The sequence below is a fragment of the Diuraphis noxia genome, unplaced genomic scaffold, assembly GCF_037042655.1.
Source record: "Diuraphis noxia isolate RWA-SAM2 unplaced genomic scaffold, SU_Dnox_SAM2 contig0004, whole genome shotgun sequence".
Lineage (NCBI taxonomy): Eukaryota > Metazoa > Arthropoda > Insecta > Hemiptera > Aphididae > Diuraphis > Diuraphis noxia.
This window is the reverse complement of record NW_028301714.1, coordinates 54,611,355-54,631,094: the sequence shown is the minus strand read 5'-3', so window position 1 is coordinate 54,631,094 and position 19,740 is coordinate 54,611,355. Positions and strand designations below refer to the sequence as shown.

Below are 19,740 nucleotides of genomic sequence, written 5' to 3'. Positions count from 1 at the left end.
TTGATAATATTGCCGAAAAAAATAAGAAATTATATATGTGTCTCATTCAAAAACCACTACAGATATAAACATCATACAAGAGGTGTTATCAATGGGTGATTCACTAATCATGTTATTCATGCCATTGTAAACTTTTATATTTGCTCATTGTATTATATACTTGTACAGATTGTTAATTGTCTTTTAAATAATAATAAAAAAAATACGTATAACCTCCACGCCATTACGACTGATTATGATTTTTTATTTTGTAATTCTAGTCAAACTTAATTTTAAAATGATGAACATTTGAATGTTATTTTTTATTCTTGATATATCAAAGCTAACTGATTCATATCAGACAACTGAAATATTACTGGTTTAAAAAAAAACATATTTTTTTTAATTACAAAACCAAATTTTTCTTTATAACTTTCATTTTTTCTTTCATACATAAAAACTAACAATACAAATTAAATATTATAATATTTTCATTTAAGTCAAGTAAATTATAATCTACTGGTTACATATACATATATATATATGTATATGTATAAAATATACATAATACGTGTACTCGTCTTAATATGATAACAGTTTAATATTTGAATTATTATTGGATTTTACTAATTGACTCACAAAATGTTGTATATTAAACAACGATGCCATATTATTATCTACTAGATGATTCAAGATACAGTTTTTTTTATGATGGTGCAATAAACCATTTTTGTCCAGTATAAATAGTACAAAATACATGATACCATATCATTTTATCTTCGAGAAATACTAAAAATTGTACAAATCCTAAACATATATCTATTAGATTGATTGTTTCTTATCTCCTGTAAAACGGTATTCTTTTTATAATTACCTAGTTGTCAGCTGTATAAGATACGTGCACAAAAATTCATTGTTACACATATTATGTGTTATTAATAATATATCGATGTATACTGCGACATTGGTAGGTGTACCTATAATTGTGTATATTAAAATTATAACAATGTAATGCGATCATGTAAATATCTTATTACCTACTTAATAATCAATCATTAGTATAGTCGTATAGACTGTATGAAGGTTCGTGTTCAACAGGACTCGGTTCAAAATGTTCAAATTATCCTTAACTTGTATACCGATAAATACACTGCATGGCTGTAGCTGTAATAATAGATATTATTCTAATGGCATTGTAAGCGGTAATGTTCAATCACCGTTTAACATACGGGCAACACATATAGGAATCAAGTAGTGTTCTATTTGAATATTTTTAACGTAGGTGCCATTTAATTTAGTAAAGCAAAAAAAATCTGAAAATAGTTTTGATACTAGGAATCGACTTCCGCACATTTCTGAATCTATATCCCTGAAACGTTCAGTTTCAATATTTGTATCCTTTTGTTATACAGTGTTAGTGGTGCAATAGTGGTAACTTGATGCACCATTGCACTAATAATTAGTAATTACTCCCGCTCGTAATCATCAAATTTATTTTATGATGTGTATTGCCAATGTGAACACTGAACGCCTACCCCCAGATTTACAGATGAATAAATTTTTTTGAAATGCCTTTTTTTTATTTATGGCCAGTCAAAGTCACCCAATTTTTATACATAACTCTGCTTCCCCCTTAAATTTAGGTCTAAGTACACCACTACACGTCTACACCACTGATCGTAGTATTAAAAAGGTCCCGCCGAGTCAATTCCATTTCGTTTCGCGACGACGCCTTGCTTAATACATTTTTATGATCGTTTGGATAAATGTCATTCCCAAAATTAAATGTTGAACTGATGAGATCATATTGTATTAAATATTTAACATTATATATTAGATTTATTTTAAAGTTGTTGAAATTTATTCCACTTGAGTTTTTTATATATTTTATTTCATATGCTTATCAGTCGAACCAAGAATACTTAGAACTGCAGTAGCGTCATTATAGGTATAATTTCTTATCTGAACAGTATATAAGTATGATATATTACACTACACTGCTCACGACTTGATTCTCGATGACTTTGGTGTTTATATCAATAATACGTTATTTTCTCTTTAAGCAAATTAAATATTGATCCATCAAATAAGTCACAGTCCTTAGAACTATTGATTCACTGGGTATTAAAAAATTCAAAATTTTTCATGTAAACCGTTCGGTGTTCAGTATTATTATTTCTTACTATATAGGTACACAAAAATAATTGTATACGCTAGTAAAGTTGATTACGATTAAACAATAAATACATATACAATAATAATAGTTTCCGACTAAAAGCTAATTAATAAAAAAAAATAAATACGTATACATTATCTTATAACATTATGCATGTAAATTATAATTAATTATCTTAGAATTTGACTGTTTGCGTGGATTCGTCATGATTTAAATCGGTTGATAATAACTTATTATAACATGATCAGTGTAAGAACTGTAGTTGTATCACGATGTTTTTGTGCGAAATGTGCAGCGTATTCGCAATGTTGTAATATAGGTAATGTTACGTAGTAGAGATTCTACAGAATCAAAGCAATTAGTAATAAAGATCACAGCAAGGGACAAAGTGAAATAATATTAATAATGATTTCTCTACCTAGATCCGAGAGCTATTTCTCAAAAGTCACAAAACATAAAAGAATTATTCAACCTGGTTCTGCAACTAACTACGACACCATAAAAATAATTATATTACCAAATAAAGTTTTATATAGTTTTGATTTTCTATGATCCTATGCAAACTATTCTAATTTATTATTCGAAATACAAAGACAATCTGTTTTTCAACCTAAAAAAACTCAATAAGGTAGGTACTACATGGTAACTATAATAATTATTTACCATACTATTAATTGAAAAATATATATTTATAAAATACCGTATAAATAGGTATTTTTCAAAAGATAGGTGAATAATATTGTCTAAAGATATTTCTAGGTATACACTATACACTTATACATAATAAATACAGTTTGCCGCAGCGGCTTCTCTGTCTGAAAACGTAATTCCGACGGAATTGATATATATATATATATATATATATATATATATATATATCTTTATTGTACAGTCATATAAGATTTTTTTTTCTAGCAATTTATTCTCGTTCACCGCTGATAATTATTATTGTTGACCTGCCATGGATATTATTCCCGCTGGCAGAATGACCCCAGAATTAAATAAGCTTTAATTTGTATTTCCGTTGTACCTCGCCAAAGTAATATCGGCGTGCTGCAGGAACGATCTTTAAAACTAGGTGCTCGTCAAACACAACATATAATTCGCGCGACGTATGGCCGGCTGCAAAGCAATAATTACTATACTATTAATAACGACTCTATTATACGCATTTTCTACAATAAAAGTCTACACGACTGCGTCTATTGAAATTACGACCGTACTTGTCCATATTAACTAACGAGTCTCAAGAGACTTTATTATGTACTCGTCGAGCTTCTTTTCTTAATCTTTTTGTTTGTGCCGCAGCAGTTGATTATTCAAAGTAATAATATCCCTACCGTAGTACTGTCGTCATCGTTGTCATTTAAATTGTAATTACTGTACCGCGAATAATCATATATTATTATAGCTTCCTACGTATGAGTAGGAGAGAAATTAAAGTTTTTTTTTTAGAATTATTTTATTGAAATATCGGCAAGTAGTTACATATTCAGTGATGTATTGATTTCAACAACAAATTGGGTACATAACGGAGGAAAGAATTAACAAAATATTGTTCATCAAAAAATAACAAGGAGAAAAGAAAGAAAAAAGTTAGCGAAACCTGCGAAACCAGTATAATAAATTAAGAAAAACACTTAAATGATGATGGGGGTGGATGATGAGGCATCGTAATAATAGGGTTAAATATTTTATCTTGAATGAATGGATGTAGGTTGGTGATAGTAAGACTTTTCATGTAAGAAACACCAATTAAGAATTATTTATTAAACCATAATATTACAACTTTGCGGTATAGTTTTAATTTTTTTCTTATTATTTTATTGGAATATAAACGACAAACGACAGAGATATATTATGATATACAAATACTAAAATACACGTTGTTCAGAAGTTATATCGGCTCTGAGCATGCTGGGATGATTATGGCAGAACAAACTACAAAGTAACTTTTAGAGTTTTAGACTACAGAAACGAAGCTAGTTACTGGTAGAGTAAGAAGGAACTCTCAAAATGCTATAATTCCAAGATGAGGAGTATTTAGTGACACATTTAAATAGGAACTAATAAACGTTGTTTTGGGAGTGAATTTTCCATTTTAATCAAACACCTGTTTTGCCAATAATATTTAATGATTCTTATTTCGCCCCAAACCAGTTAAACTGTTAAAATCAAATTTAAAATTGAACTTGAAATGGTTCTTTGGTTCAGTCTTCGTATTAAATTAACTGTAGTCATAATTTTATTGTTTAGTAATCTTTAAACATTTATCATCATTTATCAAACAAAAAGGAAAAATGTTACCTAGTAATTAATTAATTAATAAGAGTGCAATTTTTTTTAGAGAGTAAATTGAGATTTACTACGTATTTTAATCTTAACTTTAAAAATATCTGGAAAACAAAGAGTAGGCATCACCTCAAGTGTTCTCTTGGAAACGCTAAATGTTGCTCAAATATACTATATATATTACCATAATTAATACCTAATGTAAGTATTACCTATAGGCATTGATTATAGAATAGACTATTCTATAATCAATGCTATAGGTCACTACAACATACATGATATATTGACTGTACCTACCAAAAAACGTTAAAATTAATACTTTTATTAAACAACAGTTTTATTGTCAGTTTAATTTTAAATTGATATAAATTGGTCCAAGTGAAACGGTAATCATATATTACCAATATTTGAGTGAACTGGGAAATAACATTTCTAAACTATACCCGTTGGTCAGCAACAATGCGTTGTGAGATGAGCACGTTTACATAATATGATTTATATTGTATATAGCAATAGTTTTGTAAACCGTGTATATTCGACGTTCCGGAGCATTCGAACAGTTCTTAAGAAGTAATTAATAAAGTTCGTTATACTTTTACTGCATACTTACATGTAGTTGCATGAATGCATTAGTGCATTACCCGTATAAATTACTGATAAAGACCACGCAAATTCACATTAATCACATTGTAATTGTACGCTAATTATTTACATTGTTTTATTTACGTAATAGAAAAACATATTTGTCAACAAAGACCATTGTCGTGCATAATAGGTATATTAAATTTATCGGAACACTATATCATTTTAAAATACAAAATACCTCGTATGGTTGTGCATTGGTTATGAAGAAGATTTCCTCAAAGACAATGTGATGTATTATAGGTCGTTTTCAACTAATGTTTAGCAGCTTCTAAAAAGAAAACATACTATACTATTTTCTATTTGTGCAGCTATACGTGTATCTCTGTAGTGATAGCCTATACTGCATTGAGCAAAATACGCATAGTCCCAGGTGTGTAATATGATTAGGAATTCAAATATTTAATTTACATTTCACTAAGTTGAGATTTCACTGACTTAACTTTTTATTTTATATTTACAACATTGCATTGTCTGTTATTTGTAAAACATTACGACGGTAGGTAATACCGTTGTATTAAACACGTCTAAGAAAGAACATGATAATAATTGTGTGTAAGGTTTTTGCTTTCTGTAATTAGAAAATGGTGATATTTTAGCTTTTGATTTTTATATGACCACAATATTTCTAAAAAATTATTCTTTATCAGTTGTCCTCTATCAGAACACCTATAATGAATTTAACTAATAGAAAAAAAAATCTGTCCTACTTGAATTCAAATTTATCACACAACCGTGAAACACAGTGACGGTACCTAACCTATTCGAAAATCAATCAATGTGAAAGTATAATAATATTGTAATAATGGCCACAATGACCATCAGACATTTCGTGAATTGCACGATTTTTTTAATATCACCTATATAATATGTATAGGTAATGTTGCATAAATTAATTGCAGTCGATTATTTGATATTTTTTTCAAAACATCACTCATCAGTAGGTTTTTAGATACAAATAGGTATATGTGACTTACTGGATACAGTAACTGCTACAGTGATGATTATTGGAAAGTAAACTGTTGTGTAAGAAATAATATTTAATTTTTTAATGTTTAGAAGTAATATTTTACTTTTGTAATTCTAAACATACATAGATATAAATATATAAACAATTTGGGCTTATTTAGCTAATGGCAATGTCACATTTTAACAATTGTCAAGATTTTTACTTGAATAACATATAACTGTAATCTTTAAACAATTTATTTACTTATAAAATATGTATATTAATATATTATGATAGTATATAAGTATGATTTAAAATGTTTGACATTGGCATAATAATTACTTTATATGCCTATTTAGAATAATCTAATGACAATTAATTTACAAATTGAAATGAATTATTCGTATTTCTTATCAATAAATTATGTTAGGTATTAGTTTTTTTTTTTTGTTAATGCACAATAACAATAATAACAAACATATTTTCTGAAATGCAATAATTATTATCGACTTCTAAACAAAAGCACGCGACAAGGAACCCATTGGCGTGTTATTTCAATCGTCTTATCAATGACCTCCAGATTTGAGTTCATCAATATTATTTATTATATTTTATTGAACCTTAGTAATATTTATTTTACGACGACCGACGGAGGTCCCGTGTATCATGTGTGTACAATTATGAATTATTTACCTATCGTTGTGAGACGACTGTAGTGACGTAATAATAATTATAGAAATTTAACAAAACTATTTATTTTCTTGTTAAAAGTTTTATTGGAATTAATCCTATTTCTTTATCTTTTATAGCGAAATAAATAAATCAATAATCGAGATTGTTTTTATGTTCCATTGCACCATTGCATCAAATTATTAATGTAATTAAATAATTGTCAAAATCGCATTTACGTTATCATAGGTACAATTACAATTAACGAATATCAAATTATAAAAGAGCACATTAATATTTTTTAAACATAAATTATAATAATAGTATAACATAATAAAACGATCATAAACAACCATGATGAATTATTAAATTAGACGTCAACGACAAAAAAGTCGTGAATATGTCAAAGCAATAAGCATATATAACTGCTTATTATTTCTCCTCTAGTTATATGTATATTAAATTTTTATCAAGTTTATTTTAAATTTTTTTTTTAAATAATTAAAGCCTCAACAGCAAAGGTTATCGGCTTACATTATTTACAAATTAATATTACATAATAATAATGTATGCTATTTACAGTATGATTAGTACAAATATGTTTAAAAAAAGGTTGAGAAAAAAATAATACAACATACCAAAAACAAAAAATTGAATTACATAAGGTTATACAGTTTGATTATTTTTATGGAAGTTAGGATTTAATAGGAGTTTTCATGATCAGGTCCAAGTGTTTCATATAGGTGATCCGGGAATGGCGGACAATTTCCCCCTGGACATTTTCCCCCCGATTGTTTTTGGCGTAGTAGGACATTTCCCCCCCAATATATTTTCGATGCGGACATTTTCCCCCCATTTTTTTTTAAGTTTATTATTGAATAATATAATATAATTTATTATTTAATAAGAAATTATTTTTTTTTAAATAAAATATTATTTTTTTTTAAATAAAATATTATTTTTTTTTTATAAATACAATCAATTATACTATTATTAACTTTATAAATTTATACTATAAATTAGATTTTTTTTCATAAATATAATAAAAATTGTATAATAAAACGTAAAAAAATTATATAAGTATAATAGTCTAAAAATTCCGACATAAAAATGATATATTTTGTAAAAAACATTTAATTTCTGATTCTTTTTTTTATATCTAAGCACATATTTTGTAATCGTCTTTCATATTTATTTTATTTTGTAAAAAAACCGTACCTGTTTTAATTTTTAATAATTTATTAATTGCCATTGAATTTGACTTTTGTAGTGCTTCAATGAACATCCAAATATTTGGATGCTGAGTTCTTACCAAAGTTTTAAATTTATTATTGAAACCTTCACTTATATTATTTGTTCTACCTGTATTTTTCTTTATAGTATTATGTACATTCCATAAATAAGGAGGAAATAATATTATTTAATAAAAAAATAATATTTTATTAAAAAAAAAATAATTTCTTATTAAACAATAAATTATATTATATTATTTAATAATACATTTTTTTTAAAAATGGGGGGAAAATGTCCGCATCGAAAATATATTGGGGGCAAAATGTCCTACTATACCAAAAACAATCAGGGGGAAAATGTTCGGGAGGAAATTGTCCGGATACCGTGATCCGGTATGCTTAAGGACGTTTTGGTATCTACAAAATTACGGCAGAGTAGAAGGACTATTAAGTATTAATTATTCTTACGATTTAACTACAATTTACAAAACATGTAATATAACACATCGAATAGGTTTATAAATATAACATATTGTATTATATTATACATTTATGAAAACTTTATCTTCCACGTATTGTACAATAAACGAAAATGTTGTCATAAATACATTCGAAATACTTGAATAGTGAATACACATTATTAAATTTGAAAATGAAAAAAATCGTTGACGCGCCACGATCATGTTAATAATAAAAATTCGATTTTGTATGTTAAGAATTATTTTTTCTAAAGCAATAATTTTTTGTTTTCTTATACCTATATGTACGTTTGCGAATTTCGTTTCCAACCATTTGTCTTTTTGACTGTAGCTGGGGGTTTTCCTAGTGATTTTTCCCTTAAAATATTAGTACCATACAGCATACAATATACATGCAGGTACCACTCCATGAGTTCCGAGTTATTAAAATAACTAGAGAGCCACTTGTTAAAATTGAAATTGTTGATATAACTGTTGGTTATAATAACATTAAATGTAATGTTCGTTGATATTAGTGTAATTGCATACCATATAATGATATTGTATACCTACCTATACTTGTTAGGTTTAGTACACCCGGACAATAGCGCCATACGAGTTTTTTTTTATACTTGACGGATCGTCGAGGTGAGACAATACTCGATGCTAAATGTGAATAATGGTCGATAGCCAAAATGTTTTCGATTCTTGACCGACAGGTATATATAGACGTTCCGATGAAATCCTTTAACGAAATAGAGTCGCGTTTCGCAGCGCACACGTTAAACATCGCCGTTTTAGAATTAAACGAATAAATTGACTATTTCTGGACTACGCCCTTTGTTCTGGCACGCGGCCGGTGTCTTCTGGTGTATAATATTTTATAAATCTTACAAAGTCTTCGAATCTCAACGTTTTCCCGGCAGTAATTTAAGAAACGGTTTTTCTATAAACGATATCATATACAATATAAACCATACATGGTGTACATTGATCGGTGGTCTCTTGTAACAGAGATTACTATAATTGTACGAACATTGTTGGTTTTATTTGGCGATCATTCTATTAAGCCAGAAAAAAGCAATTGCTTGGATAATTAGAGAAATCGAAAGATCCAATTTTCGAAATATATTATATAATTTATAGGTAATATTAATATTTGAAAACGATTTAATTTAGCCCAACCAAAAAAAAAATCTTGGGTGTGCCCCTGAATAGTCATATAGACACTAAAACTATATGGTCTACTTAAACTAATAACAATTAACTACAGTGACTACAGTGGTTTAAAATACCAATACTATAATCGTACATTTGTTTAATGCGGTGCAGCGTACTACACGTGCAATGAACTTATCACGTATATATTATATATGCGTAAATTAAATTATAGTATTTGAATCCACCGTCACGTGAAATGTTATGAACTTGAAATCTGTTTTGATAATGAATCGTCATTTACCTATGTCAGCGTATCAGACCGTTAATATTTTTTTCATATATAATAAAATAAACAGAGAGGTTAGTTGAATGTTCGCCTGAATATAATATTTTATTCCGACGTTATTACAAAAATACTAATTAGATAAAGATAATATAATATCATACGCACATAATATGTACACATTAATATTTATTAATGCCACTGAAGTTGAACGGAACCTTATCTTAATCATACGGCTATCTGTTTTGTATAAAGTAGTTTTTAACAGCTGTTCGATAAATCCGATCGTTTATTATTAACGCTGCTGCTAAAACAGTCTTTGCTTACGATTTCCGGTAAAAGCACGCGTTTACCTTTTCTTCGTATTTGTATCATTCTTATTTCCCACATTTCTACTGGTACAGATACAGTCATCACGGCCATGTATAATTTTAAATTTACCTACTCACTGTTGTGCATCGTCTCCGGTATAGCTGCAGCTTGATAATTGAAATATCTCAGTCGCTCATTTAAATTACTATTAAACGACAGACTATATGCGTGCTCAAATAACATTAATATACCTATTCAATTACTGTAAGGATTGCCATTAACAATTATAATATGCACGAGTTAGGAAATTTGATGCACTGCAAGTCGTCGTATGGGAAAAATCCCGTAAAAATGTTTTGCCAATTTGTTCACAATCTATTCATTATATCATAACTACCTATATTATATCAAAATCGTTTTGCAATATTGTACCTACAATTATATCAATAAGAATTCTATTACAATGTAAGCCATTTACATTTTTACACGACATTATATGTATGCGTAATTGCAGGACAACCACGGGCAAGAATTCAAAGAGCTTCCGAAAACAACATGCCGATGAAAGTCAAAAGTTAAAGATAGATCGCTAAAAAATAGAAACAAAATGAATCAAAGTAAGTATTGTTACGCGTTAGTAACTAAATATGAGTCGGCATAATATATCTCTGATACTGCATATTATATCAGTAACAAATAATCAATAAATAAACAGGTGGTGGGGGAATACGAGAACATTTTTTTCAAAAAATACAATTATCTCAACTCAATTTTTACATTCGTTAAATATTTTTATACTTTGCTTGCAATCTATCCAAACAGATTGCAAAAAAAGTTCGATTTGCTAATAATTTTTTTCTTTAATTTATTAATGCTATCTAGATGACTAAGGTCCTATATACATATACGATACATCATAGATTATTGCACATTAAATTACGTATATATATATATATGTGTATCAAATATTATAATATATTAACGATTTTGACTAATTCTATGTGGCGATTGTGTTATTTTGTGCAGATTCCTATAGTCCAAACAGAAAAAAACCACTTGAGAAAAGATCGTGTACGGATTGCTTGTGCTTCCTCGGTTTCGGCGTGTTCATAGCCTGCTGGTTGGGTTTGGCCAGCTATGGTACGTACCTATATAATTTATGTTATAATTAACTTTATGCTAGCCACTGTGTAGCTATGTACGTGAAGTTTGGTTTTAACTTTGAAGTTTAAAAACGTCGTGATAAACATAATATGTCTTGTATACATATGGTCTGCATTTATAATCGCATTTAAGTATTAACACATCTTACCTCTCTATAATTGGCAAATGAAGAAATTTTAAAAACTAAAACTATATAAATTGATATAAGAAAAATATTATTAATACATCATTTTTTTTTAATCATATATTATTATATACACAATCTGTAAATATTATTTTACAATAAGCGTATGGGATGGAAGTGACATGGCTTGAGTATCAGGAGATAAGAAGCCACCCATTGGAGGCACTTAAGGTTAGGATGTTAGGCTAGGATTGATTTTAATGTGCTAGTAAGAGAGCGCAGTATACAAGATTAAGAGGAGGTAGAGGTATATACAATTTTAGATGAGTAGGTCACGACACTAGGTACGTTTAAGACGCTTTCTGGGGTCACCAGGAATAGCGTTGGTGGATAGCTCGGAAATCAGGGAATTACGATGGCTGTGGAACTTGGAGTGTGTGCGTTTGTAAAAAGTTTAAGCTACGTTTTGGACTGTTGGAATGGCTAGATTTCTATGTAGACTGTAGAGTGTCGTTAGATATATAGTACGGGGGTTTAGTTATTTGGCGGAGGCATTTTGACTTGGATTTTGTTAAAGTTGGACTTTTTGGCTGCACCCCAGAATTGGATACCGTATGTCCAGATCGGTTTGAGAAGGAGTTTATATAATAGTGGCTTGTTTTTTAAGTTTATGTGTTGAAAGTTTATGTGTTGAGAAAACTTAATTGGCGAAAGCGATTATTTAAGGCAAGTCTTTTGTTGTGGGTGTGAATTGTCCAAGTTAACCTGCGGCCTAGATGTAGACCAAGATACCAGACATTTTAGGTGGTTGGGAGAGTTACATTGTTGAGGTAGATGGGAGGGCAGACTATTAACCTTAGTATGAACGTATAGTGGATGGATTTTGTTTCGTTGATTTTTATTCCCCAGTCTTTATACCAGGTCGATAAGAGATTGAGATGATTTTGTATGAGGTTTGAGGCTATTTCGGGGTCGGTAGGGATCGCTAGAAACGCCTTGTCATTAGCAAAATCGCCAGTTGTAGTGTAGGCGGTGGTAGGTTCATCTGAGGTGAATGGATTGAAGAGTAGAAGTGATGTTACAGATCCTTGAGGTACCCCTGCGTGGATTGGTGATACTTCGAATAAACAGAAGCCAGATCGAATGGCAAAATGTCTGTTTTCTAAATATGATTTAAATAATAGAAAATAGTATGGTGAAAGAATAGATTTGAGTTTTAAGAGTAGGCCTTTATGACATACTCTGTCGAATAAAAAAAATAAGTATATTATATCAAGGGAATTCGATAACATGATTTTCTGTCTATGTCTATGGGTATATGTCTAACACACATCATGCAACATATTATATTATAATTTTAGACGTGTATTTTGCTAAACGTACCAATTGACCTTATAAAGCGATAATAGTTCTAAAAACAGTTTTAAATTTTTTATCAAGACTACTTCAGATGGACTTCCAAATTGTTTAATATTATCTCATCTAAAAACTTTATATTAGAATAATTAAAAAATTGTCATATTTCAATTTTTGAAGAAGTTAAAATTAAAAAATCAATAATGCAAAAAAACCAATTTCAAGTAGACTTCACGGAAAATTCAAATCAGTTTCAGAATTTTTATCGAAAATTTGTAAAATTGAGGAATTTGTTAAATAATATTACATATTTGTAACAATAAAGGTCATTGTCTCAAAAATGATTCATTTAACAGAAACTTTCGTTGAATGGAATCGTTCGTTTCACAGTATTAACAAAGTTTTCCGTTTTCAGCCTATCAAAATTCAGACCAAGAGCTGTTCATTTCACCGTCGGATTCGAACGGTCAAGTGTGTGGTCGCAATAAGAACGTGTCTGATAAATCGTACTTATTCTTTTTTGACATAACCGAATGCACGTCACCAATGATTTTCGTCCACGGATGCCAAACTCCTCAGGTATAAATAATTAAAACATTCGGATGAAGTTGGATTTTTAAAAATCAAAAGAAAAAAAAGCGGGTAAGTCGTGGATGTCGCTCTGCTGTACAGTAGGTTACAAGTGGGTTACTGCAATGGATGGAATTAAATTTGAATCTAATGATATTATATCATTGTATACGAAAAACGATTCTGAGCGGAGATGGTTTATCTGTCTATGATATTGATATATTATTATAGATTATTATTACTTATTATTAATACTTATTAAAATATTTGACTTTCCGGTGGACATTTTTATTTTATTATTATTATTATTTTTTTTTTTGATAAAGGTAGAAAAATGTATAAGAAATCTTGAATTGAATTTACAAATCTTAGATACAAAAATAAAAATTTTTATGAATCTCTATCTAAGATAATTTGAACATTACCGTAATTTTTACATATTTAGTCGAAATTTGAACTTTAAATGCTTATAAGAAAAAATCGATGACAAACTTGTAAGAAATATTGCATTAAATAGATTTGAAAAGAAAATTTTTATGAGATTATAGCTTAACATAATTACATGAAATATTTTAAACAATAATTATTTACATCTTATTATATAAATAGCTTTACTACCACTTACTTTGAGTAATAAAACAAATTTCTGAACATTTTTTTGTTGAACATAGAATATTATTCAGAGGTATATATTTAGTAAATAATATTTCTAATTTTCTATTACATACACCCAATATAATATTCTTCATAAAGTCTTAAATACTTAGGTAATAATAAGAATGATAAAAATTGTATATAATGAATACCTACATTTATTAAATCAAAAATTCCCATTTAAGTAGATGTGCAATTTTTAAAGAATTACAGAACTCGGGTGTAATTTTCAATAATATTTTTAATTTACACACTCATAACTCATTTAAAAATGACCAGTCCACGCCATAAACAACGCATCGGATTCCTCCGGCTCCAGTGGGTCTCGTGTATAGATGCAGCGTTTTGCTCGCGACACGAACCACGGGGTGACCGAAGTTTCGATGGAGTTTTGCGATGCAAGTGTTGTAGCTGGTGAGGATACAACGTTGTATGGACTTGTTATTTAAAAGTTTTAAATGAACAAATAAAAATAAAGAGAAAAAATATTAATGGGCGGAATGAGCTGTAAAGGAAACAAGGGAAAGTAACATGGTTATGACAGGGGGAAATAACACGGTTATAACCAGTATAGCCGAACATTATGTTTAGGTTGTATTTTGAAAATTTAGGATAGGGCCGCTTCATATTGACCACTTTCCTCTTCAAGGTATTCTATTTTTACCGGTATTGAGATATTATATAGGCATCTTGAAATGTTTTTCGCCCTACTATAGGACTTCGGCGCCATAATTTATAGCTAGTTTATTTTTTTATTAAATTAGGAACTTTGAATAATAATTTTTTTTCATCAATAAATAATCTTTCAATATTTGAATAAACTTGAAAATGTGATACAAAGTCTCATAAGGCGGTTGTTTTTAATGTAATTTTTAAAAAAAATGTATGCGTAAATTCAGAATATATTTTTATGAATAAGTTAGGATTTTGAAAAAAATCGACATAATCACGAAAATTTTCAAATTAATTTGAGTTAGAAATAAAATATTTATCTAAAATTTTAATTTTTAATATTAGATACTTCAAAAGCTCATATAAATGTATATCTATTGTCTACTTTAAACCAAACAATATTTGAATGTCTTGACAGTCGACACGTACAATAATATGTATTTACGAAAATTCTATATGAATATGATTTTTAAATCATTACATTCAGTTTACATTATCTATACATGTGGCTCTTATCAATGTTTTTTTATTATGGTAAGTACTTAAAAATAATATTTGTTTTTATAAGAACTTCACTTGAAAAGGATTTGTATCAATGTATACTTGTCTAGGATTTCGGTGGTATATTCTTCATTAATTTATTTTTAATGCCAACTTAGTGGACAAATTCTAAATATATCAAAATCATCAATTTTTAAATGTACGTAAGGACAATGATTTTAAAAACTAATTGTCATACAAATTATTCTCATTATACTAAGTTATGCATAGTTTTTAGGTAATATTTCTTTTGTTGTAGTTTATACGAAAACCGTGACTTTTACAAACCCTGTACTATCATACGTTGCAATTATCACCATCATATGTACGTTTGAGTGGTTATAACTGTAACGTATGGATAGTACAGGGTTTGTAAAAGTCACGGTTTTCGTATAAACTACAACAAAAGAAATATTACCTAAAATCTATGCATAAATTAAAAATAAATTAATGAAGAATATACCACCGAAATCCTAGACAAGTATACATTGATACAAATCCTTTTCAAGTGAAGTTCTTATAAAAACAAATATTATTTTTAAGTACTTACCATAATAAAAAAACTTTGATAAGAGCCACATGTATAGATAATGTAAACTAAGTGTAATGATTTAAAAATCATATGGAATTTTCGAAGATATATTGTAGGTACGTGTCGACTGTCAAAACATTCAAATTGTTTGGTTCAAAGTAGACAATAGATATATATTTATATGAGCTTTTAGTATCTGATATTCATTATTAAAATTTTAGATGCAAACATTAATATTTTATTTTCAACTTAAATTAATTTGAAAAGTTTCGTGAATATACAACACGATTAAATAGATAATATTATTAAATTGTACGTATTGCATCATAAATTATACTGTAAAATAATTAACATTTAATTTATGGGCATATTACTACAGCCACAACAAATCATTAGCAAAAACAATTTCTTTGTCCTATTCCACAATGATTTACGTCGCTTTGCAATAGCCGGAGTTATCGTCGGCTCCTTTCCTGCATCGTCACTACCACCGACGTCGGTTGTCGGTTTCAGGAAATTAACTGACTCTGGGCGTTTCGTCAAGCCGCCTTCAGACTCGACCTCGCCAAACTGTATTGAAATGTTGGGCATCGATACTGCTCGTCTGTGCGGTACCGAATTTTCGAGATCATGAATTTCAGATGCAATGGCAGGCATCACTGGTGCCGCTGCACTCATGAATCCAATATGATAACAAAATGTTGGACTCTCATAAGCCGCTATAATTGTAGGGATTGGTCCTGCAGTTGGTTCGTCTGGAGTCACCATCACTGAATCATCTAGCTTTGATGAGTCACTGGACAGTGTATCCATCGTGACATTCGACTCTTCGGGGCAGTTCTCGGTGACAGAAGATGTCTGAAGCACTGCCATATTGGGCATTGAATGACATATTCTACTCTGCGATAAATCCACGGGCCCATGACTTTCCTGTTCTTTTGTCTGATTTGTACGAAGATCAGAAAAAACCTGCAACATACAATCGGCCGTGGATGGCACGAGTGGATCGCCGGCAGAAGATCTCTCCATCTCAGGCACTGGGCTAAGTCTTTCATCCGGCTGCAAACTAGCTAGACCGTGACTTTCCAAAATGTTCAGGTCATTTTTGGACGATGCATTCTGCGTATTATCACCTTTTGACATGATCGTTAAATAATAGTTTACTTTTGATTAATAAAATTAAGTAACACTTAATATATCTCAACAATTCTATATAGGTGCAAGAATACAAAATAAATATACTTTATAACTTTTAATAACAATTGAACGTAATATAATAATATGTGATTGTTTCAACTAGTACATTAAAAATGGTACAATATATCATAATAAATAATAATATATATTTCAACACTTTTTTTTGCTATGGCAACAATATTTTTATTTATTTATTAGATTTAAATACTATATAGCTTATTATTATATTACAGAATAATATAAATAGACACACTTATTACCATAGATCGTAAAATAAAATGCCATCATAATTAATATTAATAATAATTAATAAGCAATATATAGCACTATAGTATAATTTTCATAGGAAATAAACACAAGATATTTGTATTTTTAAATTGTATTTTCGTATTCAAAAATGTAATTTGTGTTTTGTCAAATGTTTGTTTTTTATGTTTGTAATTTAATCATTTTATAACTAAGAAAGTATAAGTTCATGGTTCCCGCGTTTTTAAAACGATATAGATACACTAATTTTCCAACTAAACATAAAACATTGTGGTTTTTTAGAAAAAAATATGTTTTACATGATTTAAAATATATTAATTCACTGTTAAATATCACATATTGTGATCTTTTTTAACATTGAGAATAAATATTCTAGATATAGCATATCGTGTCACGTTTTAAAACAAGATATTCCAATCACACGACGTATTTATATAAAATACACATTACGCGTGCAAAAATTGTTTCAAAATAATGTGTATAATATAATCTGCTTTTTATTCCCCACAGGTATGCGTGGAAAATTGTCCAAATACGGATTGGTCCGTCAAAGACGTATTGGACTCCAAAGAGTCTCAAATCGACTGGCCGACCGTACAGAAGACCCTGATATGCGTCTCTCCTGATCTCAATAAATTGGTCAATTCGAAGGAAGTGCTAAAAAACTTTACGTCTTCCAACCTATGTGCCAAATATTTTACTAGGAGTGAAACTCGTAAGTGTTGATCATCAATATTCATTATATGCGTAATAATATATTTATTATACCCACGTTGTGTCTTGTGTGGACACAAATTATATCATTTTTAACCGTCGACGAGTAGGTATGTTATTAATTTATTTTCCAAATGATTTCAGTGTTTAATTATTGTATCCCTACGCTGAGCGGTGACTTAGAGAGTCTGAAACAAATTCTGAATTCCAACAATATTATGATGAGCAATTTTATCGACGGAACTGCTATGGTCGATTGGTTGAAAGTATCGAAAGAAGTAAATAATCAAAATCATAAAACTATAAAAAAAATTAAAAAACTCTCTTACCTACCTATAATTTTAAAAATTACAAACGGTAACAAAAAATGCAGTCAACGCCTGATAAAAATTAAGATTTAAATTTCGTTGTTCTCGTAGGCCAGTCAACATGTAATAGAAGATTTGGAAAAAAGCTACCAACATATTGTAGTTGGTCTGCTCATAGCCATCTTCTTGAGTCTTACTTACATCTTGCTGCTGAGGTGGTTCAGTTGGATAATGGTTTGGATGTCAATGTGGGCCATCGTGGGTTTATTAGCTTTTGGTGAGTGTTAGTTTTGTAGTGTACGAATATCAAGTTTATTATACTAAAAGTACATAATAATCACCATTTACCAATAGTTTGATCTATTCACTTTTCGACAATCAAAAAAAAACAAAAAAGTCAATCTAAAATGACTTAGAAAACTTTTTATGTACAATTATATTATACTACAGTATTGTATTATTTCTAAGTACATGAAAAAGTAGATCTTTACTATGACAGTGCTGTAAGTTTATTCTACTACATTTAAGTTATAACGAACATAATAAACTAAAATAAGATGACATTTTTTACACTTAAAATATGTTTTTTATCGAATTTTTTACTAAATTAATCAAATAATTTTAATTACTGTGATACTTGTGTGCAAAACAAAAGGTATAGGATTTTATAACTTTATTTATTTTTTAAATAACTATTCCACTATGCGCATTTATATTTATTTATTTCAATTGTTTCACTAAAATGAATATTAATATTTGATCAACCATATAAACTGTATTTATTATATAGTATACATATAGTATACACACTAAATGCGCAGTTATATATTATATATATACCTATATGCAGGTAACAATAGTGACCACCTTGATTCCCAATCTAACCAGAATGATGGTACAACGATATATCATTAGAGTATACCGCTAATCGATTGTTTTTATATTATACATGGTTAAACATTAAATAATACTTTAAAAGTTTAGCAAATAACGTTCTGTTAGATTTTTATTTTTATTTTGCGAATTTCAATAAATCCGTTGTTTTGTACTTCAGGTAGCTACGAATCGTACGTAAAATACATGTCATTCGGCGACTCCGATACCGCGACTTCGATGACGGAAGACGGAGAGCCGACTGACATTGCCACGGGTGGCGGCCGGCAGAGCTGGACCAACTACGCAAATTCGAAACTGAACAAAAAGTCCACTTGGTTGATGTTCACTGTTGTGTCGACCGTCGCGCTGGTCGTGTTGTTGTTGATCATCGTGTTCTTGCGTAAACGGATACGGCTGTCCATAGCGCTAATCGTGGAAGGAAGTCGGTGAGACGATGATATAATAATAATAATAGTGACTTTATGGTTTATATGTGATAATATGTAATAAATAAGTATAATAATAATTATAATAGCGTTTCACCTACTTATAATTTTACGTATAATCGAAACTGTTACAACTTTCATGACGTGAACAATTTCCATTCGAAATA

General features: G+C 29.2%; 2 protein-coding genes across 5 annotated transcripts in view; one reads left to right on the top strand and one right to left on the bottom strand.

The window, feature by feature from the left end:
• Positions 1–19,740, top strand: part of Ctl2 (Choline transporter-like 2) — a 51,798-nt gene that overhangs the window by 26,882 nt on the left and 5,176 nt on the right. For 3 of the 4 annotated variants that reach the window (XM_089225463.1, XM_015523849.2, XM_015523850.2), the window contains 7 exons: positions 10,668–10,770; positions 11,180–11,293; positions 13,213–13,376; positions 17,740–17,944; positions 18,088–18,221; positions 18,363–18,528; positions 19,306–19,573. In XM_089225463.1, the coding sequence (XP_089081589.1) occupies positions 10,761–10,770; positions 11,180–11,293; positions 13,213–13,376; positions 17,740–17,944; positions 18,088–18,221; positions 18,363–18,528; positions 19,306–19,573 (1,061 nt within the window). In that variant the 5' untranslated portion in view covers positions 10,668–10,760. Of the gene's footprint in view, positions 1–10,289; positions 10,309–10,667; positions 10,771–11,179; positions 11,294–13,212; positions 13,377–17,739; positions 17,945–18,087; positions 18,222–18,362; positions 18,529–19,305; positions 19,574–19,740 lie in introns of those variants that run through there. The other variant, XM_089225464.1, reaches the window with a different exon arrangement.
• On the bottom strand, positions 15,843–16,908 carry LOC149056204 (uncharacterized). The gene has a single exon (XM_089225591.1). It carries the CDS (start codon positions 16,906–16,908, stop codon positions 16,120–16,122), a length of 789 nt encoding a protein of 262 aa, XP_089081717.1. The 3' UTR covers positions 15,843–16,119.